We start from the raw sequence: 24,828 nt of genomic DNA on the forward strand, positions 1-24,828 counted from the left end.
CCCCTTTTGTTTTCGTCATTCTTCTTACCAAAATTTTGCTTACATTGCTTACACTTCCTACACATGATGAATAATTTTAGTGTGACATTAGGAATTTAATTTACATTTGTAAAAATTTGAACAAGAGATCTATCGATGCTGAGAAATAGCTGAAGTCTAAGCGCATTTGAACAGGATAGAACTTTAAAAAAGTCTTTGTGAAAAACCCTTTACAAAAATACTGTATGAGAAAAGAGGTACACAACATACTAAGATAATAAATTGAGTAAAAGTCTTTTATATAAAGAAGAAATGTACTTAAAAATCTTGAATTGATGTTTATCCTTTTATGGAAGCAGTGGAGAAAATGCGTGAAAAAGGAATTAACAAGTGTTGATGAATAGTCTAATTGCATAAAAGTGTAACACAAGAAGTTTTATGTGTACTTATGGAAATAATTACATGGGACTTGTAATCATATATATATATATATGATTTATTAAGAGCAATTAAATTGTATTTGTTATTTGAGATCCACAATAATGCCCAGAATTGAAAAGTGAACTGAAAATTAGACATGATATTCTTTATAACCTATATTTATAGTTTCTTTTGCAAGTTTTGTTTTATTTTGCTAATATCTTGTTATTTATTTTTCACTAATTTTATAATCATTTTAGTTTGCATTTTCAATTCCTTATTATTAATTGCTGTACTATATGGGTTTTCACATTCCAAATTGATTTACTTATTTACTTAACATTTTAATAGTTTTAAAATTAACTCACTTTTCAATTTTTATTGTATTTGTCCATTTATTTATTTATATTCTTCTTATTATATTTATTTATTAAGAAAGCATTTTGAAAATTTCTTAAACATATAATTAATTTATATATACATACGACTCAGTTATTTAAAGATGCTATTTCTCTAAATTAAATAATAAAATTCATTTTTTCATATTTACAATTACAACACGGAAATGAATTTTAGTTAATTTATAAAAAAATTAACAATATTTAAATTGAAAAATCGTCTCTTCATTGATCTATGCTAAAATATTAATCAATATTGAAAAATAATCTAAGTAAACATAGATTAAAACTCACACCAAATAAATATGTTAAAGTTAAAGGTTTCATAAAAAAAATCATAAAAATAAATTATTTTTTAAGTTAAAGAAAACTATAATAATTAATCAATGCTAAATGCAAGCAAGAAAAAAAGTTTAAGAATTCAAGTATGGAGTGAAAGAATAAATAAAATAAAATAAAAGATTTTTGTTTAACTTAGAGATTAAAACATGTAAAGTTTTTTGTGAGTTAATTCGCTCTACCTTGTGCATGGGGTACGAGTTATACGAGATTGACATAAGTAGTTCAACAAGTTAAAATACTTAGTTCTTTCAACACTTTTATTGTGGGCTAATGGGACAATCCATTCAAGTGTGTTAAACGTGTATAAAATGTATTCATGAATCACCAATAGAAGTAGCACTAATTATAAAAACTCAAAATGTCAGCCAAGAATAAGGTAAAGTTAATAATAGGAGCATTCTCAACACATTGTCATCAAATTTTATACTTATAATTGATATATGATCAAAGTGTTATTAAAAATTATTCAAGTGATTCGTAATGAGAGTCCTCTCCTTATATTTTAATTCTAAAACTCTTCAATAACTACAATTTGTTGCTCCTTTATTTAAAAACTATTGATAAAAGAAGAAGATATATATCTTACTTCACGAGAAAAATTTGATAATGATGGTCAAGTTGAAAACGAAAGCTTAAGTGAAGAAAAGAAATTTTGACGAGTTGTAAAATTTTGTATTTTGGCTGTCTTTTTTTAGAATAGTGTCTAGAAATATTCTCTCTTTCCTTTCTTCCTCGAGAAGACAAATTCTCTGACTCCGTCACTTTTTTCATTCTTATCCGCTGCACCAGCATTCTATTCCAAAATTTCTCGGTCTTTAAGAGATACAATATCTCTTTTCAAAATCTATTTGTATTAAGCACATTAAATGGATGAGACATATAAATTGTCCATGACTAACTTTTCTCTTTTCTCTTCTCATTCTCGACTCATTCACTCCTTCAAAAACACTAAATATTCTCTCTCGCTTTCTTGTCCTCTCAAACTCTTGAGTTCTTAAACCCTTTGTTTATCATTATTTTTATCTTTTCAAATCTCTTTATAAATTTATTTCTTTCTATCTTTTGTTACTTTGTTCTTTAATCTTTTCTTTATCTTATCCTTTTTATTATTTTACTAACCCTTTTGTATAGTTTTTATAAAAATTAATTTGTTAAGAATCAATTTCGTGTTCGTTGGGAGACGAATTAGGGTTGAATTTCCCTTTCTATTTTGTTGGCTATTATATTAGCAATACTGAAGTTGTTGTAGTTTAATAGTATTAATTTGATCGCGTCAATGACAACGTTATCATACGTCTATCTTCAATCCTTGCTCATCAGACAAGGCAAAGCGCCTTGTTTTCCTATTAGTTCCATCCTTGGATCACTTCCCACTCGGGGATCAAGGTCCTCTTCCACAATAGACCTGGTGATAACGGTTGATTTTACGTATTTTTGTGTGTATATTTTGTGAATAAATCAACTCTTTCATAGTTTTTACCTTGTTTTATCCTCAAGTTTAATGTGTTTTCTAGTTTTCTTGTGTTTTATTTAGTGTATGCTTGTTTTTACCTCTAATCTCTTTGTTTGAGTGTGTGAAATAAATAAATAGGAAACAATTCTAGTGGAGGAAAACAAGCAAGAACTCAAGATAACATGTTTTGGGACAATAAAAGATTAATTTGAAGCAAATACCCATGTTGGACGCCTTTAGAATTGCACAAGAACATAAATTTTAGAATGCTGTCAAAATTGTCTGGGGCTGAGCGCTGATAATGCTAATTCTTACCATTATGTAAGCATCATTTTAGTAGCAAAATCAACTTCTTTCTAACTTGTAACTTGCTTAATCCTATTCTTTTGTCTTGTTTTCTAAATAAATGTGTTTTAGGCTACATTGATGTATTATCATCACTAATCCCCTTATTTTGTAGCTAATATTATGCTTAGAAGAACCTCCACCAATGTATAGAGCTTAACCAGCCACAAAAGGAAGTAAAACAAAAATAGAGAATTTTGGAATGTTGTGGCTGGGGTGCAGCTGAGCGCCACCTCTCTGGAATGCTGCCGCTGGGGTGCAGCTGGCGTGTAGTTGAGCGCCACCTCTCTGGAATGTTACCGTTGGGCTGTAGCTAGGGTGCAGCTGAGCGGTGACGCTGCTGATGTGTCAAAATGCTATTTATTCAAGTTGTCTCGAAGCATTTGGGGTCTTTGGTTCTTTGGAGGTGCATCTCACTCAGAGGAGAGCTTGGAGGGCTGCTAGGGCTCGTGGGAACATTCCCTTCTTCCTCTTGGGTTCTTCATCTTCTTCCATGGCCATTTTGTAAGCTTAAAGGCTCTCCATGGAAATGGAGAGCCAAACCCATCTTGTTGGGGATAGATGTAGCCTATAAATTCTTGTGTATTTGTTGAATGATTTGATTATATATATGCCTTTTTTATCAATTGCTAGTATTCTTGTTTTTGATCTTAAAGCTTGCATGTAATAGGAATGTTCATGACTTGATTTTTAGGGTTTCATGGATTATGGGGACGTAAGATGAAACCTTGAACTAAACAAGAGTCCTTGTGGTCATTGATTCTAGGGATGGAAGATGATTCACATGTTGTCTTAAGATCCTAGCTCTTTAATGCGGGTTTACTTGTTGGATTTTCCAAGGGACTAGAGTTTAATAGGGAAAACCTAGGCTCTTTTACCTAAGGGATTAGGGCTAGAGTGTTTTTGTGGATTGACTTTAGTAAATTGATGGAGGGAGATGAGATTGTGTATGCACAAGAGTGAAATAGGTGAAACCTAACCTTAGCAATGTCATTGCATACCATTTCTAGTCTATTCCATTTCTAAGTGCCTTCAAACACCAAAGTCCAACCATGTAATTATGTGTAAATTTATTTTTCTTGCACATGCTTGTAAATGAATGTTACGTTCTTGAGTCTAAATGAGTTGTTAATCACACAATTCTCTAGTATTACGAGTCTCTTGGGAAAACGACACCTGGTCTTACCATGGTTTTATTACTTGAACGATTCGGTACGCTTGCCAAAATCGCTTAACAAGCGCCACTTTCCAGCGCTGAGCGCCACACTTACAAAGAGCTCCCAGTGGTTATGGTGCTGAGCGCCACTTTCCATCACTGAGCGCCACATTTCCAGAGAACTGCTACGAAGGCTGGCGCTGAGCGCTAAGGCTCTACTACTGAGCAGTGATGACGTTGATGTGTCAAAATGTGTTATTTAAACATGAGTCTCGCGATTTTTTGGGCATTCTTCTCCTTTTACACTTCATTCTTCACCTAGAGAGATTGAGAGAGGCCCTTGGAGGCTGTTTGGGGTGTTGGGAAGCTCTCTCACTCCTCCTTGGGTCTTCAAGCTTCATCAATGGTGATTTTTCCCCTTTTGGGTTGAGGAAGAAGATGGGTCAAGAATTGGAGATGGAATTGCGAAGAGGAGGCGCACATGGAGCATGGAGCAGCTGCCAAGAACCTTGGGAAAGGTTGTGCATCTTCTCTTTGGTTCCAATTTCTTTCCTATCTCTTCAATTTTGTAGAACCCTAAGTTCTCCACCATGGAGGGCTTTTCCTATTTGTTGAGATTAGTTGTAAAACATGGAATTCTTATGTATTTTGTGATGTTAATGATATATGCTTTTCCAATTCATGTTATTGTTCAATTTTTATGCTTAATGCTTGCTTTGGATTGATCACCTATGCATGAATTGTGGTTCTTGATGTATTGAGAAATATGATTTGAACCTAGAATTAAAATTGAACATCTATTGGATGGAATTGAAATGTTTGTGAATGCATGAGAATGAAATGGATGAATTCTAGTCTTAGCAAATTGTAAATACACTATGTTAAATTCCTTGCACACCAACTGCTTTATAAAATACCAAAAAGAGTTTCTTGTGTTGTTTTGTGCGCTTTGATGTCTAATTGAGTTATAAAAGAAAGAATTGTCATGTGTTGCGCAAGTCCCCTCGGAGAGAACGATATTTATCACTTGCTACGCTGCGACCGGTGCACTTGTCGTTGGTTTTGCAGCCAACACCTGGCCAACTCCATTCACTCAGCGTTATTGATACTGAGTGGAGGGGTCGGTCTGGAAGCACAAGCTTGTGATGTAGCAACCCTGACTATCTTTTGGTCTCCATGCATGGTGATGATGTCGTTGGATGTTGAGTGGAACTTCATTATTGAGTGCGAGGTAATACTATGAGAACTTGGCAAGCCTGGGCTCCCAAGGTTAGGGATCATTCTTCCTTTCTGCCTCTCTATCATTTCCCTTCTTCTCGACAGATTACATAACAACTTGCATGCCAATTTTCCTCACCTTAACGCAGTACTCTTCGACCTTTTTCCGGTGCATATACCTGGTAGCTTTGAGTCTTATCTATTGCATGATCGTTGGGGGCGTCATACATAAATCGTTGACGAATGGTCATGACTTCAAAGTCATGATCATGTAATGGAGTATGAGCTCGAAATTCAGATTCTTTACCTACAATGCCACCTTATTGAACCGATCAATGAATGCATGCATCGATTTGTCATCCTCCCGCCTAATGTTCAAGAGAGTAAACAAAGTGTGGTCATAATGGCAACTGGTAGAGAACTAGGCAGTGAAAGCCTTGGTCAAGATGTTGACATAATCTATGGAATAGGGAGGAAGTCTGGTCCATTACTTTAGGGCCACCTCCTTGAGGGCGGTGGGGAAAGCCTTGAACATGATGACACCATTGGTGAAGTATAGGTTGACCTGCAAGATGTAGACAGAAATGTGCTTGTTTGGGTCCTCACCTGAATGAGACTGAGTTATGGGCTATTAACCTATTGGCCCAATGACCAACTTACCTTTAGGGAACTGCACCCATTTTTTATTAAGTTATCTAACGTGAGAATGCTTCCAACAAGCAAAAGTATGTATCAACAGTAACACCCTACCTAGTAAAAAACGTGCTTATCAAAAGATGGATGTAACCTTTGATTTGGGGAATGCAATTTTCAGTATTCGACACCCACTTGTCAACATTGAACATACTCCTTCGGACATCCAGTCCTTGATATCAGATAGATAGTCCATCAATTACAGAATATTCAATGGTCATCCTGCTAGTTGTTGTAAGATATTTGGTACTGGATATCTGATATACAGTATCCTATTAATATTTTTGGTAGCTATTTCAAAACATAGTTGATAAGACCGAAAGGTCTTTAGTCACGTACAATACAATTACTTTTTAACTCTATTAGTTTGGATGCTTGTAACTTTTAGTATGATATATATTGGACATTTTTGAAATCTAAATATTACATTGTTAGTAGTTTAAAGGGTTAAAGTATTAACTTTATTGTATTTCACTTCTTTTAATTATTTATCCAATTATTTTGTCTACAACATATTTTACAATAGTTATATTGTGGTCTAAAAGTAGTAAGTCACGTTTTAAAGTTATAAAATGCGACATAATGTATAATACAATTTAAGAATATTATAAAAATGGTCTAAATGAATAATCATATTTTAAAAAATACTATAAATGTGATCTAAATATGCAGTTACATCAAGTAATTTTATGGATTTAAGATATATGTCATCATATATATAAAATGCATGACTTATTATAACATTATAAGACAACGAAGCATGAGTTTTACATGTAGTCTAAGGCCATAATATTGATGCATACTAGGTTAGTTTGTTTAATTACTATGAAAATCAACTGATTATTTTTTCCCTTGATTATCTAATTTCTTATATTATTAAACAAGGTACTTTATCCAAATCTTCTATGACATCAAAATATCGCGCTTTATATTTTTAATGACCAGTGAGTTTGTCTACAAGAATTATTCATACATTTTGAATTTTTTTTAAAAAAAATCTTGTTTTTAATTTCTCACACCATGATAAGTTTAAACATATAAATATCGATTAACACTTTATTTGTGAACTTTGTTAAAAAACAATTGACTCAATTCAAGTAAAAATTGAGTATCGAATAACATATATTAAAAAATGTTCCTTCTATTTTTTCAACATTTTATTGATAAGTTAGAAGTCATAACATCTAATTTTCAAATTGAAATTTTTTTCTACCACATCCAATAATTTTTTATTATTTAAAAGTCGAAGCCAAATACAATTTAAATTTTTTTTCTCTTTTTTTTCTTTCACATTCTAAAATATTTTTTAAAGATAAAATTGTGTCAATAAAGTGGATAATACATTGAATAGAAAATGATTGATTCTAACTATATCACTTAGAGATGAAATAAAAATTGACCTTGATTATTATAGATATTATAATTAATTAATTTGTTTTCTTTCATTTTTTTTCTGTTTTGCTGTTATATATATTTATCATTTTTTTATATAATCTATACATATTAATTGAATTAATTATTTTATTTATTTTTTAAAATGTGTAAAATTTTGTTTGATAAAATTTAATATGTTATCGAATTAAATTAAGCTTGGTTCAAATTCAAATATGACATTTTTTGAAAAGGGGATTAAGATAAATATTAAAGCACACGTGATTCCGGTATCTTGTAATAAGTATAAATCGGACTATTTTAAATGGAATGAAATTGATTTTTAATAAAAGTAAATTTTAAATTCTTATATATTATATTGGAGTACATATATATATATATATATATATATATATATATATATATATATATATATATATATATATATATAATTTATTGTAATTATATATTAAATGATTTGTAAATAAGTAGTTTAAAAGTAGGTTAAAAGAAATGAAAAGTCCTTAATTATTTTTAACAGATTTTCTTAACACACTTAATATTAAGAGACCTCTGTTCCAGGTACCTCGAAAAGCATAATTCTCGTTACCCCTCCGTATTAAAAATAAACCTAATTTACAGAAAGAAAAAAAAGGTTTTCTTAAAAGATTCACAAATGTGAAATGGCACCATACTTGTAGATATAATGAATACAAAATATTATTTCAAAGAAAATATTAAAAATAGTATATTTATAGAAGTAGAGTGAGCAGTAAAATGATACTAAAAGGGCATTTAATTATATTAAATAAATTATATTTTAGGATGGGTTTTTCAATTAGATTCCCAGCTACTATAAAACAAAAGGAAAATAAGATGAGATAAAATGTTAAAGAAATACATGGATGTTGTATGACACTAGATTGTGTTTAAATTGAATTCACCTATAGTAGATATAGTGTACAAATTATATATATGTATATATATAATTATCATCTAATTATTAGTTATATAATAGTTAGTTTAAAATCATATTTAGATAATTTTTAATTGATTAATGTATAAATATGTGTACATTGACATCACATAAAAAAATAATTTTTTTTAAAATTAGCATATTCAAGTAACAAATTACACTTAAATGAAAACAATAAAAGTATCCACACTAACCATTCAATAGAAACTATCATTTATTAGATAATTACTTGTTGTCGTCATGATGCAAAACCTTAAAAGATATTCACACATTTAAAATATAATTAAAAAAAAGAGATTGTAGCAGCTAAAGAAATATTAGAAAAAACAATATGAAAATATGCATAAAAAAATAGAAATATTTAACTTGTTAACAATAAAAACATATATACTCACATGTGAACTCCATGAATACTAACATGTGAACTTCACAAGTCGTACTTCAAAATAATAAATGATGGGCTTGAAATATAGATAATGTGAAATTTATTTGTAATTAGAGAAAAGTTCAACTTCATTATTTTTCTCGAAAATTCTAGCTTGGTTTTTCCTAGCATGCTAACATTTGCATTTACAATAATTAAATTGCAGAGTGAAGGATACATGAATATGAATATTCTACTTCCCTCTTTATTACTTAGTTTCAACAGTAGCTGATGCAGTTGCTGGCCATAATTGTGCATTTTTCACCTTCGATATGCTAGCCAAGACACTCAATGGAGTCACATCCCCAACAACTGTCACCTTCTTTGCAGCAAAATCTATGTTGAAGGAAGTAACTCCTGTTCATAGAATCAACATCTTCAAGATCCCCAATTAAGGAAATGGCTTTCAAAGTTAATCTTTAAAAAAAAGTTTCAATTTTCATGCTAGAGATAAGGTTTCTCACCTTGCATTCTGGAGAGATGTTTCCTCACTTTCCCTTCACAGCCTTTGCAATGCAGAGATACTCTCAATACCACAACCTGCAAAACAAAATTACTCGAACCGATTGTTCAAATATTGAAGTTACTTTGCAGAGTTTCCTCCAATGCAAACATTCCTGATAACTATGAAATGGTGTTCCAAATATTTAGTTTCACACTAGCCATACAATAAAGCTGCAAGAAGTGTGGCTCTGAGGCAAATGCAGAGAGAGAAAACTAACCTGGTCCGAGGAACAAGATTTTGGATGGGAAGAGCTAGAAGGTTTAGAAACAGGAATGTTTTCATCTTGAAAAACAGGATCATAATGTGAAGAAGAATCCAATAAGGAGGAGGCAGCGAGCAAAGATCTAGTGGAAGCATGAGGAGTGATTGAAGCAGAAGGTGGCTTAAGCGAAGTCACTGGTTTAGAAGTGTTGGTGAGATGTTGGGTGGTGTTTTTGTTCTTGTGATTTTGATGGGCCTTGGTTGGAGTTTTGGAACAAGAGTTTTTGTTGGGCTTGTGGAGCTCATGGTAAGGCTTGGGGTTGATGGGTGAGTGAGAAGAGGAACATGGGGCAGTGAGAGATTTGGAAGTGCTCCTTCTTGAGTCATTGATAATGGGGTTGTGGCGGTCAATGACTCTGCCTCCAAGCAGAATGGTGTTGGAAGAAGATGAACACGAGGCTTGATCCGTGCTGAGGCATATGGCTGTTGAGGCTTCAGACGCACAGAAGATTTCCATGCGTTTCATCTTTTAGATAATGCTCACAGAAAACTAGTGGTTCGGAGATTCTCCTTCTAAGAAGAGGGAGTTATAGAGAGAGAACTTGAGGTCCCATATAGGGACTCATTTTTTAATATTTGATTACTTTAGTTTCAGAGCTGAAAGGTTTAAAATTTGCCAAAGTGGTATCAGTTTGGAACATTGGTCTTTGTAATATTGTAACACCTAAGCTAATGGCTGGCATGGCATGGGACCTGAACCATAAATATGATGCCAAAAATATGATCTACATATTAAGGGTGTTGATGTAGTTGTCTATGGTTTTAGCATGACAATAGGAAAGGGTGCAGGTGCATTAGAAGCATATGGCATGAAAAATTAATCAATGCAGAATTTGACAAGTTTGTGAGGAAAAAGAAGAATGTCCTCAATGGATGTACCCTTCTTGATGTTTTGGTGTTGATTGAAGCAGTGCCAATTCTATGTTAGATCACCTTTATGAGATGCAACCAACATTTCTATTGCTTTAAAGAATGAAAATGATGTATGTATAATAAGTACACTGAATTAAACTATCACGCTCATTCAAAGGATAATAGATTGAAAAATTAACTATTTAACTTTCATAGTTTTTGACTTGTCAGGCATGATATATATCATCATCTCAAATATTCATTTTTTGAATGTATAGTCACGACTATACTTTATTTTATAAATGTACTCCCTGGTCAAGAAGAGTCAACTCTAATGTGATGTTCTGCAACAAGTTCTGTTGTGTGGAACCTTAAAGTTTGTTTATACAATGTGATTTATAGAAAAACTTGTAAACTAGTGAATAAATAAAACTAAGTGAAAATGTAAAATTTATTTCCAATGTATTAAATATTGGTTGTATATAAAAATCCAAGTAGAGTGGTGTTGTGTACAGAACCAGTTTGGATTGACGTAAAGATTAGTGAAAAAAAATAGTGACACAAAAAACAATATAGCATTGTGAATTGGACAAAGGGGTTTAAATAGTTAGGAAGGTTGGTGAGATGAAAACAGAGCAACGGCTAGAAATTTGCAGCAATTCATGTGCTGAGTTCGTAGAATCAACAATTTCTGGTTTCTGAAGAAATTATTGGCAACAACAACTGCAGTATGCCTGCTGGACGCAGACTACGAGGGTCCATTATGGACCAATGTACCATACACTGCACTCCAAAATATATTAATGAAACTTAATAACAACTCTTATTTACGTTCTTTTATGTAATATATAATAATGAGCTGGTTCTTTTATTTTTTTTATAAATAATTGTTTATTGGATATAATAAATAAATTTCTATTTTTATGTGTTTGTTAATTTTATACAATCAACTAACACTGATGACAAACATAACTTTTTATATTTTTTCTTAAAAAATAAAATCTTAAAATATAGAACTTTAAATTTAATTTATAAATTTTTTAACTTTTGCCACATAATGAATAGAGTAAAAAGATTTATTAAAAGGTTTTAAGAAACAACTCATATGAAAGATTATGATTATACCTCCTATCAAAATGCTCAGGACAATGAATTTGAGTTTTCTTCATTATATTTATTTAACTTTTTCATTTTACTCAAATACAAAACTCAATCCAAATTAACACTTCAAACAAGCCAAATGAAAAAGCACCTTCACCAAATCTTCTCGCAAATCAAGATTGGGGTAGCAAATTTTTTTAGTCATGTTCAATAAGATTGTGACCACACAATACAACAAAACACACATACTTATGGATTTTACTCTCTTTAACAAAGAAAAATCTCTTCACTCTCTTTTCTTCAAAAATAATGTTCTCTGCTTGTTTAATCATATTTATTATGTTTGGATATCTATATCTCAAAGTTAAGCAGCTCTTTTTGTTTGAATTTGAAATACATTTTTTGGAGGGTGTATTTAGGTAATTATTTACATTTTGATAGAACCTTACGTTAGATAATTTGTATATAGGATTGACGTGGTCATTAGACTTAATAATTGCTAAAAAATATTATGTTTTTTTTATTTGAATTTGATTAATGATGGATGCGTTTACTTGTTTTGTAATAGTGAAATGGAATATAAAAAAGTTTCAAATTTTTGAACTCGTGATTTTCTGAAAATGGGGACATTAAAGTTTCTAAACGGGTGAGTCTAGTAAAAATCAGAAGTGTGTGTAAAATTCAGTAACATTTAATTTGGTGAAGTTAAAAGGTAACTAGATGAATTGTTTAGTGGGAAGAGTGAGTTAAGCTCAACAAGACAACATATCATGAGGAGGAATGTGTTGGGTATCCAAGTGTAAGTCTAAGTCTCACATTGAATAGAAATGAGAAAATAGAGCAGTATATAAAGATGAAAGACTCATTAACCCATTGCCTTAAAGTTTTGGGTAAAGAGTGGTGTCGATCCCTTATATAGCTGACTCAGATGTTTGCGAAAAGTTTTTCTATAACACTATATCTCGTTTATGAGTTTGCGAAAACTCATAAAACACTTATGCGTACCTAGGAAGATTTGTTGTCTAACTCTTCAGGGCTATCAGAATTGTTGAAGATGTTAAAAGCGTGAAACACCCTTTTGCTAGATGAGGTTTAGGGTTCAATGGCTATAATACTCATCATATGTCTAAACCCAAAACTAATTGTTTTGTCAAAGCTAAAGAGAAAAACTCAAATTATGCATCAACCTTTGAAAAGAGAAAGATGCCTAAGACTAACAAGATAGAACCTAATGCAAGATGGGTATCTAAAGATAAAAGTGTTTCTCTTGCAGATATGCTTAATGTCCATAAGGAAACGCCTGTAATGCTGGATAGTGGGTGCTCGTGACATATGACAGGAGAAAAGTCTATGTTCCAAAGCCTTAGAAACAAGAAAGGAGGATCAGTGACCTTTAGACGAAATCAACCAGGCAAGATAATAGGTGTTGGAAAGATAGGTATAAACGCTTCCCCTTTTATTGGTAATGTTTTGTTAGTAGAAAAACTAAAACATAATCTGCTTAGCATAAGTCAATTACATGATAATAGATATAATTTTGTTTTTTTAAAAAGGTCATTACAAAGTCCTAGATGACCAAGATCTACTAATAATTTATGCTAATAGACAAGGTAACTTGTAGAAAATAGATCTAGATGAATTGCATGCTCAAAGAGTCTCATGTCTAGTATCTATGAAAGATGAGGCAATCACATGGCATAATGAATGTGGTCAGGCAAGTATGAGATTAATCTCAAAGTTGCAATGCCATGACCTCGTAAGAGGGTTGCCTAAGGTATCATTCAATTATAAAATCTTTTGTAGTGTTTGCACAAAAGACAAACAAGTCAAGGAGTCTTTTAAAAGTAAACATGTTGCTTCTACAGAAAGACCTCCTGAGTTGCTTCATATAGATTTATTTGGACCTACAAGGATCACGTCTATGTGTGGTAAACGCTATGGACTTGTGGTGGTCGAAGACTTCTCTAATGGACATGGTTATATTCTTAGTCCATAGGAATGAAGCAATTGAAGCCTTCTATAAGCTTTATAAGAAGATATAGAATGGAAAATGTTGCAAAATTGTTTCAATCAAAAGTGATCATGGTAGAGAGTTTGAAAATGAATTATTTCAAAAAATTTGTGAAAACTCTAGCATTAAACACAATTTTTCAACTCCAAGGACACCAAAATAAAATGGAGTCGTTGAGAGAAAAAATAGATGTTTACAAGAAATGGCCAGATTTAATGTTAAATGATTTTAACACTTCTAAACACTTTTGGTCTAAAGCAATCAAAACAACTTGTTATATTCATAATAAAGTTTATATAAGACCTATCTTATGCAAAACTCCATATGAATTATGGAAGAACAAGAAACCCAACATTTCATACTTCCATCCTTTTGTTTATCAATGTTTCATACTAAATATCAAAGATAATTTAGGAAAATTTGACTCCAAGAATGATGAAGGAATTATGCTTGGATATTTTGGAACTTCTAAAGCGTTTGGGGTTTATAACTCTTTTTGTCTATGGTAGAAGAAACTATCCATGTTAAGTTCAATGACCATGAGCCTGACCATAAAACGTTAGAGCTAGACAATGAATTTTCTAAATTATAGATAAACGAGAAAACGTCTAAGAACACTTCGTCTAGACTAGAAGCGACTAGTGCTTTTAACGAGTCAAGTGAAACCAAAGCATTTGGATATAAAGATGAGGAACTTAAAGGGAAGAGAGAGTCTAATACATCACGTCATCTAATAGAGAAGAATCATCCTATGGATAGGGTGATAAGTGATATTAAGGAGAACATCAAAACAAGATCTTTCCACAAACATAGGCTAACAACTCTCATCTTCAATGTTGAACCGTCTAACGTCAACGAAGCTCTGGAATATGACTCTTGGGTCAAAGTTATGCAAGAAAAGCTTGACCAGTTCTAGAAGAACGAAGTTGGAGCTTGTGAAGCTACCTCAAGTCAAATACCTTGTTAGAGCTAAATGGGTTTTTTGTAACAAGTTAGGTGAAGATGGTAAAGTAATATGAAACAAGAAAAGACTTAAAACTAAAGGTTATTCTCAATAGGAAGGTATTGACTACACTAAAACTTATGTTTTTGTTGCAAGGTTAAAAGTAATTAGAATATTATTGTCCTTTGCAACGTTTAGTAAAATCAAACTTTATCAAATAGATGTAAAAAGTGCATTTTTAAATGGTGAAATCAAAGAAGAGGTATATGTGGAACAATGACCAGGTTTTGAGTGCTCTACCAATCCGAATCATGTTTTTAAATTAAACAAAGTGTTGTACGGTTTATAACAAGCTCCTAGAGCTTGATATGAATGATTAAGCTCGTTTCTTATCCTAAACAATTTTACTAGAGGAAAGGTAGACACTACATTGTTTCGCAAATATATCAAATAGGATTTCATAATAGTTCAAATTTATGTAGATGATATAATCTTCGCTACTACTAATGAAAATCTTTGCTAAGATTTTTCCAAGACGATGTAGGATGAGTTTGAAATAAGCATCATGGGTGAACTGAAGTTCTTCCTTAGGCTGCAAATAAAGCAAGAGTCGGATGCTATATATATACACTAGATGAAGTATATCAAAGAACTACTTAAGAATTTTAAGTTGGAAGAGGCAAAGGAGATGAAGACTCCAATGCATCCAACAACTAGCTTAGGGCTAGACGAGCTCTATGAAGGTGGACAACACTATCTATTGACAAATGATAGGTTCACTCTTATATTTTACTGTGTTTAGGCCTCATATTATGTTGAGCATTTTTTTATGTGCTATATTTCAACCAGACCCTAGGGAAACTAACATGACTGCTGTTAAACACATTTTTTGCTATCTCATTGGAACCACTAATCTTGGTCTTTGTTTCAAAGGAAGAGAAACGTATAGATTGCATATATTGTAGGGTTATTGCAAATTGAGAGAAAGAGTACAAGTAGAGGTTGCCATTTTATAGGGGGGAATCTTGTCACTGGGATAAGCAAGAAGCAGGGAACAATCACACTATGAACGACTGAAGTAGAATACATATTAGTTGTTAATTGTTGTTCAACACTCCTATGGATCAAGAATCAACTTAAAGACTACAACGTCTACGAGAGTATGATTTCTATCTTTTGTGATAACATAGTAGCTATTAGTTTATCTAAAAATCCCATTGTGCATTCACGTACTAAACACATTAAAATAAAACATCATTTCATTCGTTATTATGTTTGAAAAGAAGTTATTAATTTACAATATGTGAATATTGAAGATCAACTTGTTTCTATCTTCACCAAACCCTTAGTTGAAGAAAAATTTGAAAATTTGAAAAATCTTTTAAGCATGAAACTTATTAAGTGAATATTTTAAATTCAATGGGATTATTGATCGTCATATAACATTTAGAACTAAACATCATAAGACATATCGTCTAAAGATGTCATGTTTAATTATATGGTCTAAAATAGATCGTCAATAGACATTTCATATTGCATGCTTAATAGTATTTAGCGCTGAGCCCAATTATTAATAAGTGAAAGGTGTTTTAACTTTGGAAAATGATACTTGAACAACCATTTTTGACAACATTTAGACACGCGCACACGTGTCAAAATCTGAGTGGTCCAGTTGGAAAAATTAAATGAAAATGGACCACTCAGATTTTGACACGTGTGCGCGTGTCTAAATGTTGTCAAAAATGGTTGTTCAAGTGTCATCTTCCTTTAACTTTTACAACCCTAGCATAATGGTATAACATGTATTTATTGAGACATGATGGTAATTATGACTCGCTCATCATAGTTCCCCAAAAAGCCCTTTTCTTTCTGAAAAAGTTACCGCCTTTTTCCAATCATAAACACCAAGCTTGCACTCCAAGTCTCTCACATTTTCCCCTCAAAGACTTTCCCCTTCTGATACTCTCTCAAACATTCTGCATTTTCCTTCTCCCAAAGTTCATTAAAACCTCGACTCTCACAAATGGCCGATCAACTGAACCTAACTGTTGAAGATTTTTACGCTACAACAAGGAGATTACATTCCCTCGACTCTCATCAAGATAAACCAGTGAAGTTATATTCCGAACACTGGATTGACCTTCAAGAACTTTGCACCTATGGATTCAACGTCCCCACTTGAAAAGTTCTTCGATCGGGACACTCTCATTCTCCTTTAGTTGGTGCGACAATTTTGGCACAATGTTGAACTCTGCTATCGCAGCTTGGTCTCAAAAGTGCTGGGAAAGGAAGTGGTGGTTAATATTGACACCATCGTTGAAGCCATTAGGTGACTCAGGCACACCAACTGTTATTACGATGGTTGAGACAAGATGTACAGCAATAACGACACTGTGGAAAGGGTGATTTATAGGAGCAACTTCAAGCACGAGCTCATCTGTGCATAAATCATTTACAAGGAAATGACGCCTTACTCTAAGGTCTTGTAACATGTATGCTCCAAGACTTTTCTTCACAAGCATAGCTCAAGAGACCACATCACAGAGCTGGGGAGGTAATATATTGACCGCTTGATGACTGCAGTTCCTTTCAACTTTCCTCACATAATCTACATTAACTTGATGTGCACCATCAAGGACTTACATGAGAAACCTTACAATGATCTACTACTAAAATCTTATTAACAGAGTGTCTACATCAACTTGATGCGCACCATCAAGGACTTACATGAGGAACCTTACTATGCCTACTACTCAACTTTTATTTACAAAGTGTTGGTTCACCAAGGAATCGTCGATCTCTGATAATACTGCTAAATTAATAAGGACCAATATTTTGGTTTTTGGAGCATTTAGAGGCATGAGGTTTGGTGTTGTTAACTTGAAGCAATGCACCTTGAGGTGACTAAGCTCGAGAAAATACCTCCCACAGGAGACGAAAAAGAGAAATAATTTGGCTCATACTCACATGATTGAATCCATGAAGGAAATGCTCAACATCAAAGGATTCAATAAAAAGGCATGTTTAATCTCCTGCCGCAGAAGTTGCAGTGCCTACCCTTAAACATTCGATGCTCCACAAGCTAATCATCTAAGGTTGCCACCCATGTATCATCCATTCCACCAACGTCCATCCAACTTACCATCACAAACCAACCAACCCCACCACTAAACACTCCACCCACCTTAATCCCAAAAACTCCCACATTCAGATCTCAAAAACAAAATTATACATCAACTCTGCCAAAACTCATCAATCTTCCCACCCACAACCATCACCAAACCTTATTTACCTTACTACCAACACCAACCATCCCAAACCTTATAAAATTATAAAATTCACCATTTTAGTTAGATGATAAAATTCATCTATAAATATCATTGCAGTTTTACTATTTCTTATCGTAAACACAAGCCTTTTTTAATCCCCTTTTAGCTTCATTGTACTTTGATTAATTATTAACACCTAAACGAGATTAAAAATATTGTATACATAGAAATGATAACTTTCGAGTGTAATTAAAAAGTAAATTTTTCTTTCCTGGGACTAAATTGATAACTTATTCCAACTAGTATTATATAAGAAATATATGTTGTGTTCTAAGCAATCATAAATGTAAGTTGGACAGTCAGTTTTGATAAAATGGAGCGGTATTAATAGCAGTAAAAGAGAAAATATTCACCATTTTCTTTTAAAACGTCATACCAGAATCAAAATATCAAATACTACAACTTTTATCGATACAATAGAGAAGAAAACTAATAAAAAAAAATCTTTCAAATGTAAAAAAATACATGAATTATGTGCTAAGAAAGCATAAATGATTAAATGTAGAAGGTCAGCAGAGATATTTTCTTCCGAAAGTGACGTGCTACCAGAATTTTCTGTTGATGCTGACAACCGCATATGTGAACAAAAAATGAACAGGAGACATGCTCATCTCCATATACATACAGGTTTTGCTATTGTGCTTATTTCATCCCTTTACCTTCGTCTTCGTTCAGAATCCGATTTCGGAAATCATTAACCATGAGAGGCAACCCTTCTCTAAGTGGGACTTTTGGTTCCCAGTTCAGCAGTTCCTTCGCTTTGCTAATATCTGGCTTCCTCATATGTGGATCATCAGCAGTGTTTGGCTTGTATTCTATTGTAGCACTGGAATCAATTGTTTCCTTAACAACCTGCGTGTTTATAAAATCATGACAATGACAGAATATCCATAATAAAGTCATTTCAATCTCACTTCACTCACCAAACGTGTGAACGCCACAACTAATTTGCTATATCTTAGGCTATTCATTAAGGAGTGAATAAAAATAAAATGCAGATGCCCCACACCATATTCTGACAGAAATAGGAAAAGGCATAACAAGGAAGAAATGAAATGAGAGAAGAAAAGAAGACTTAAGATACCTCTGCAAGCTCTAACATGGTAAACTCCCCTGGGTTACCCAGGTTGAAAGGTCCCACGTGTTCACCTTCCATTAAAGCCACCAGCCCATTAACCTGTGGGTTGGAAAAGAAATTTAGTTTACCATTGCATCATGACCATTCCTCACCAATTCATATCTCCTTCATTCTTAAATTCGAACTTGTCCTATTTTAAATCAGGTCGAACAAAGCTAGTTGTATTTTTTATTTTAAACTAAAGAGTTACAATTTGAAAATACAAGCTTCACACACCCCTGCCCCCTATCTCATTCCCCAGATAATAAAAAAAAAAAAACTCAAATATATATCTTATCTCATTATTTAAAATCTGTTTATAATCCAAGGACGAAGGATTCAGTGAAATATATTTTCCAAAATAACTATAAAAGAAGACATGTTAGTTATATACCAAATCAGAGACATATTGGAAACTTCTTGTTTGCTTCCCATCACCATATACAGTCAATGGTTGCTTACGAATAGCCTGCAAAAATAAACGAACGAATAAATAAAAATGAATAGTATAAGAAAACAACGTCTTCAAAATAATTTGAAAATAAAGAAAAGAAAGTCAAACCTGTGCAACAAAATTGCTAACGACACGACCATCGTCCAAACACATCCGGGGTCCATATGTATTGAAAATTCGAGCAATACGAACCTGTAAAACACAAAACCAGACCAGTCTCAATAACATGTAATTTGCAGAATTTACCATAGGTAGTTTAAATTTCTCTTGTATAGGATTAAATAATAATTTTCTCTGAATAAAAAATTTGTTACGCATATAAAGTCATGCATTGCATTAAAAGTCTATCAAAACCTACATATAAACAACACATGATCGATCTCAAAAGATGTCATGGAACACATATTGCCAGCAACCAATAGTTTAGAATTAAAAAGGTTTGTTTTAGTAAGTGCACTTGCATACACACAAAAGAGTTTATCTGAATCTATTTTGTGTTATAGTAATCAGTCCAAAATATAGCAAAGCAACTTATCCAAAAGCACTATAGCAGGACAGCAAATAGTGGGATGGTCATTTTATTATAAATACAAGATAAATAATTTAGAATCTATATACCATACACCAATAAATGTTTAAGCATAGCGAACCATCCAAAATTAAAGATAAATCCATAATGTATAATCAAGACTAATGCTATTATTACATCGAAGTCTGAAACAATATCACGAACAGAAGGGGGAGAGAGGAAGAAAACAGAGAGATGTGCAATATAATGTGTGATGGGGCGGAGGGTGAGATACAAAAAGGAAAAAAATGAGATTATACAAAACGGAAAACAATTATTATAGGAATATTAATCAAATAAAAAGTCACAGCCAAACACACAATTACTACTAGCTAGAGCTATAATTAACAATGAGAGAAATAAGAAGGCAGGAAAGAAGTTCAAAGAAAAAGGAAAAGGATGGAATTTGTAGAAAAAAAATAACTGACAACAAAGTATGGAAAACACAACATATAACTAAAGACATATCGTGTATGCCAAGCTATGTTGCAGGAGCTGAGGCCTGTAATCTCTACTCTGTTTTTAGAGCCACAAAACAAAGGTTGGAGGTAAGCTTGGCCAGAAAAGGGATGGGTTGGGCAAATTAGGAGAGTTTAGCAGAAACAAAAAGGTTTAGGATATTTACATTTTTGGGTAAATAAAAAATTGACTTAACCGACCAAATTTTAAAAATAATTACCAAAACAGGTAAGCTGTATCTAAGACAAGATTTTCTAAATTAGAATTCTAGTTTCAAAAAACAATTTACTGATACTCCTAATTTTTTAGAAACATACTGTTAGGCAATTAAAGGTGTACGTGCGAAAGAATAAGAAGGGAGGAAATAAGCAGCGGGAAAGGTGGTTAGTTGTTAGAAGAGAGAGAGGGAGTATAAATAACAAACAGAATAGGAGAGAGGGAGATCGGATATTTTACATTTGGGAATAGACTGGACATTTTCCAGTGGAGGAAGGGAGGCTTCCTTGGGTCCCCAACCTGTAAATTCTGTCTTTCCATACCTTACAGAATTAATGAAATACATATACATTCATCTCTTTTCTATTGATAGAGTGTTGTGAGAGAGGAGATTCATCTGTTAAGGTTCCCTGCATAAAGGAACCTAACACATACCTATTTCGGTAATTGTTTAACAAGTTTCCCCACAAACATGAACATCCCAGGTTTAGGATAGGACAGGGAATAGTTGTGCCATCCTCCACTATTTGGTTGGCTGTTATTTGGGCAAAATTTGTGCAATGCAAAGATGCTATACTTTCCTCCAGTAGGCAGCTGCTGCTCTACTGGGCTACAGAGAATCATATTGTACCAATTAGCCTGAATAACCATGTTTTGTTCTGGTTTATAGTAGAACGTAAAAATGATGTCATAACTAACAGCATATCTACCTGTCAAACCTAGGCTGACTATCTGGTTTATATCCAAAATTAAAATTTCGTAACTCTAGTTGAAAGAACATTCAGGATATACCACTGCAACAGAAAAATTAACTGCACCTGTTTTCAATGAGTTTTAAAATAAATAGGTAAGAGATGTAGCAACAAAAAATAAAAAAGGTGCTTAAGTTAAGGACGAATGACCAAAAACATGTAGATATTCGGTTGAAAAATGTAGCACCAAATACCTATTTCAGATTCTTAATCAGAATCCAACATTAGCAAAGTGGAATATGTATTAACCAACTCATCCTATAGGAAGAACTTTTTCTCCTTTCTCATGGAAGCTGCTGTCACTTCCAGCAATAGATATCACATTATATATGCCTGATTTTTTATCAATTTATTAATTTATTCTAGGAACTTCACTCATTATTTATCAGCAAAAAGGAGACTCTCCACGGTCTTTATTTCTCTAATAATCGTCCACAAGTTTGGTTAAGGCTTCCTCTATGAATGAAATTAGAACTGGATTTCCTTGCAAACAATCAGACAGTCAGCTGCTCTCTGATAAGAGATGGATACTGAATCTTCAGCATTTAGCTACTGATAAACGTGTGCATGTTACACTTCTGATCAGAAAAGGTTACAGAAAATTATATACATACATTGGCGGAAGTTTAATATGTTCAATAATGTAAGGGCTGAACACTACAGTGTGATACAATTTCCAGTGTGTAAGACTAGCAAACAAACAATCTAAATAATTTAACATGACAAGTAAAATTAATAAAAGAAAAATATGGAAGGGAAATAAACCACATGTAATCCTGTTCTCAAGTTAAAACAACACGTCATACAATACAGATATAATACATCACACTAAACTTATCATCCAACAACATCGAATAACACATCAAAAATAAATAATTCAAACTATTCAATGAATTCAACAAACACATAACCTACCTCAACGCCAGCACCTCGATGATAATCCATGGCCAAAGTCTCCGCAGTCCGCTTCCCTTCATCGTAACAACTCCTCTCACCTAAATTCGCCAAAGGAAACCACAAAGTTGAAAGATTATGTTAAAACATAAAAGCTTGGTGTATTCACTCACTCGCTCACTCACCTATTGGATTGACATTTCCCCAGTAAGTCTCCTTCTGAGGATGCTCCAGCGGATCACCGTAGACCTCACTGGTGCTGGTAAGCAGAAACCTAGCCCCAATTCTCTTCGCAAGGCCCAACATGTTAAGCGTCCCCATCACATTCGTCTTGTAAACCAACAATTAAGGATCACAAAATTCAAATAAAGCAATATTTAAAAGAGAGTTCAAAAAAGGGGGAGTCGGTTAGAAATTAGAAGGATATGATGGTCTTCACAGGGTTGTACTTGTAATGCACCGGCGAAGCGGGACACGCGAGGTGGTAGATCTGATCCACCTCGAGGAGAATCGGTTCAACGACGTCATGGCGAATTAGCTCGAACCTAGGGTTGCCGAAGAGGTGCACCAGGTTCTCCTTTCTCCCGGTGAAGAAATTGTCAATGACGATGACGTCGTCCCCACGCGCGATGAGCTTGTCGACGAGGTGGCTCCCGACGAAGCCCGCGCCACCGGTGACGACGATGCGGGGCCTTCGGCCGGTGATCCCGACGGGGACCCGGCCGGTCTGGGGCCCGGACAATCGAGTGAGGCCAGAGCGGGGGAGGAAGTTATGGGACTCGGGTGGGCCTAAGCGGGAGAGCGTGGGCTGGATGATGAAAAACGTGGAGCCGATGAGAATCCCGACGAGGATGAACAAAAGACGCTGCTCTCTGAGGAGATAGTTGATGGATCTGGGGAGGGATCTGGTGTGCTTGATGGATTTGGGAGAGTAGGGTGAGGCCTCGCTGCTCCCCATCTCTTCCTCCCTTCTGTGATTCAGACTGGGTTGCTTGTGAAGCTGTTTCATCTTGCAGTTAAAAACAAAACGCAACGCTAAGCGTGTTTTTGACCAACGTTGTTTTCTTTAACTGCCAAACAGAATTTTCTTTCTCCCTTTTTTTCTTCACACGATCTTTTTTTTTTTTCTTTTATGATCCACAGTGCGAATGAATGCAACTGTTATAGGGATGGAACACCAACATTCATCAGAAAGCGTGGAATTGAAGGTACTCTGCCCTCGCCATGGATGCCACTTTTTCTATATTACAAACGATGTGTGCCAACTCCTACGTGAATGCCTCTCTCACCATCATTTTCTTTTTTTCTTCCGCATTTAAATTAACCGTATTCTTTCCTCACTTGTAATTTCTTTTAAATTTTATTACAAATTAATGGTTTACATTTTTCTTAACTTTTAAATTTTATTACTAACGAGATCTCCACAGTGCTCAATACCTTTGCTTAAACTTTTTATTTGTTAAATTAACTTTACATGGAATGAAAATGACGTTAAATTGTTTTTAACTTTATTTTTAAACTATTTCGAGACTGTGCATGGGTTGGTTGTTTTTTTCTTATATTTAATATTTTTATTAGAAAATAAATAATATAATTATTATTATATTTGAATAAAATATTTATTTGGATCATGTGTGTATTATAATTGTTTATAATATGTAAACATAATATTGGAATAAAAGGGTTAATAATATAAAAAGAATAATTAATAACTAACGAAGATTATTCAAAAATATGTGAAATATATAATTATAAATACATTTGTGTGTAGTTGATGCATCATTATGTATGTCTAAGAGGTGTATGTACATACGTACGGACAACAGGTTGTTATTTTGTTATTATAAGTTAAATTTTTAAAATATGGATTTATGAGTGGATCATAAATTTTTATAATAATAATTAAATGAATGTGTGTTTGGGAATGAAAAATGTTATTTAGATAAATTAATATATTGTTAAATGTATTTAATCAATATATAAACAGATTTATTTAATATGTATTGTTATATTTGTTTAACTTTGGCATGGCTAGATATGTTTAATTAGCGTATCATACTTATCATATATGTATCAGTGGACATCTTTAATTAGTGTATAAACAAATTCATCTATTGTATATTATTAGACTTGTTTGATTAATGTATAGACAAACTCAACTAATGTGTATTGCAAGACTCATTAAATAAGTGAATGGACAAATGTGTCATCCTTCCTTTAGAGTGTTTTTCTTCCTAGTCAGTGGTTGCATGTCACTCTAAGAATGAAGAGAATTCTCCATAGGTAGAGGTCACATGTCCCCGTCTCGTTAGAGAGGATTTTCGCCACTTGTTCTTCTCCTAATCACTAGTGCAAAAACAACGTATAACGTCACACGTTCAACGTCCAACCACTCAATAGCCAACGTTAAAAATGATCGATGACATTTTTGTAAATAAATGCAATTATTAAACGTCGTTTAAAATTGTAATTCGACGTAAAATGATATAAAACGTCGAATGCCCCAACGTTAGACGTAAAAAGGTTAGTGAATTCAATAAAAATTTGAGCGGGAGATTGAAAATTCATTCACTTTATCTTAGCGCGCGAGA

The 24,828-nt window shown here is 33.2% G+C and overlaps 2 protein-coding genes across 2 annotated transcripts; both read right to left on the bottom strand.

The window, feature by feature from the left end:
• Positions 1-8,754: 8,754 nt before the first annotated feature.
• LOC124823516 (protein SODIUM POTASSIUM ROOT DEFECTIVE 2-like) lies at positions 8,755-10,194 on the bottom strand. Its single transcript, XM_047295724.2, has 3 exons — positions 9,498-10,194; positions 9,240-9,315; positions 8,755-9,132 (listed from the first exon to the last, which is right to left on the bottom strand). The coding sequence occupies exons 1-3, from the start codon at positions 10,005-10,007 to the stop codon at positions 8,984-8,986; spliced, it is 735 nt and encodes a 244-aa protein (XP_047151680.2). The 5' UTR covers positions 10,008-10,194; the 3' UTR covers positions 8,755-8,983.
• Positions 10,195-18,105: 7,911 nt separating this feature from the next.
• Positions 18,106-23,535, bottom strand: LOC124823518 (UDP-glucuronic acid decarboxylase 1). The gene is made up of 7 exons (XM_088110057.1): positions 22,664-23,535; positions 22,423-22,569; positions 22,259-22,338; positions 19,457-19,540; positions 19,289-19,363; positions 18,862-18,954; positions 18,106-18,629 (listed from the first exon to the last, which is right to left on the bottom strand). The coding sequence occupies exons 1-7, from the start codon at positions 23,244-23,246 to the stop codon at positions 18,420-18,422; spliced, it is 1,272 nt and encodes a 423-aa protein (XP_087966183.1). The 5' UTR covers positions 23,247-23,535; the 3' UTR covers positions 18,106-18,419.
• Between the last annotated feature and the right edge of the window lie 1,293 nt (positions 23,536-24,828).

Source organism: Vigna umbellata, chromosome 3 (genome assembly GCF_029865625.1).
Source record: "Vigna umbellata cultivar VRB3 chromosome 3, Vumbellata_1.0, whole genome shotgun sequence".
Taxonomy (NCBI): domain Eukaryota; kingdom Viridiplantae; phylum Streptophyta; class Magnoliopsida; order Fabales; family Fabaceae; genus Vigna; species Vigna umbellata.

What these genes read in the sequence shown, in the direction of transcription:
- LOC124823516 (XM_047295724.2), bottom strand. Translation starts at nt 10,007, where the DNA reads ATGAAACGCATGGAAATCTTCTGTGCGTCTGAAGCCTCAACAGCCATA. An exon ending in AATCTTGTTCCTCGGACCAG is followed by an intron (nt 9,316 to 9,497) that starts GTTAGTTTTCTC and finishes TTTGTTTTGCAG; the next exon opens with GTTGTGGTATTGAGAGTATC. An exon ending in ACATCTCTCCAGAATGCAAG is followed by an intron (nt 9,133 to 9,239) that starts GTGAGAAACCTT and finishes TTCTATGAACAG; the next exon opens with GAGTTACTTCCTTCAACATA.
- LOC124823518 (XM_088110057.1), bottom strand. Translation starts at nt 23,246, where the DNA reads ATGAAACAGCTTCACAAGCAACCCAGTCTGAATCACAGAAGGGAGGAA. An exon ending in TCCAATATGTCTCTGATTTG is followed by an intron (nt 18,955 to 19,288) that starts GTATATAACTAA and finishes TCCAACCCACAG; the next exon opens with GTTAATGGGCTGGTGGCTTT. An exon ending in CCATGTTAGAGCTTGCAGAG is followed by an intron (nt 18,630 to 18,861) that starts GTATCTTAAGTC and finishes ATAAACACGCAG; the next exon opens with GTTGTTAAGGAAACAATTGA.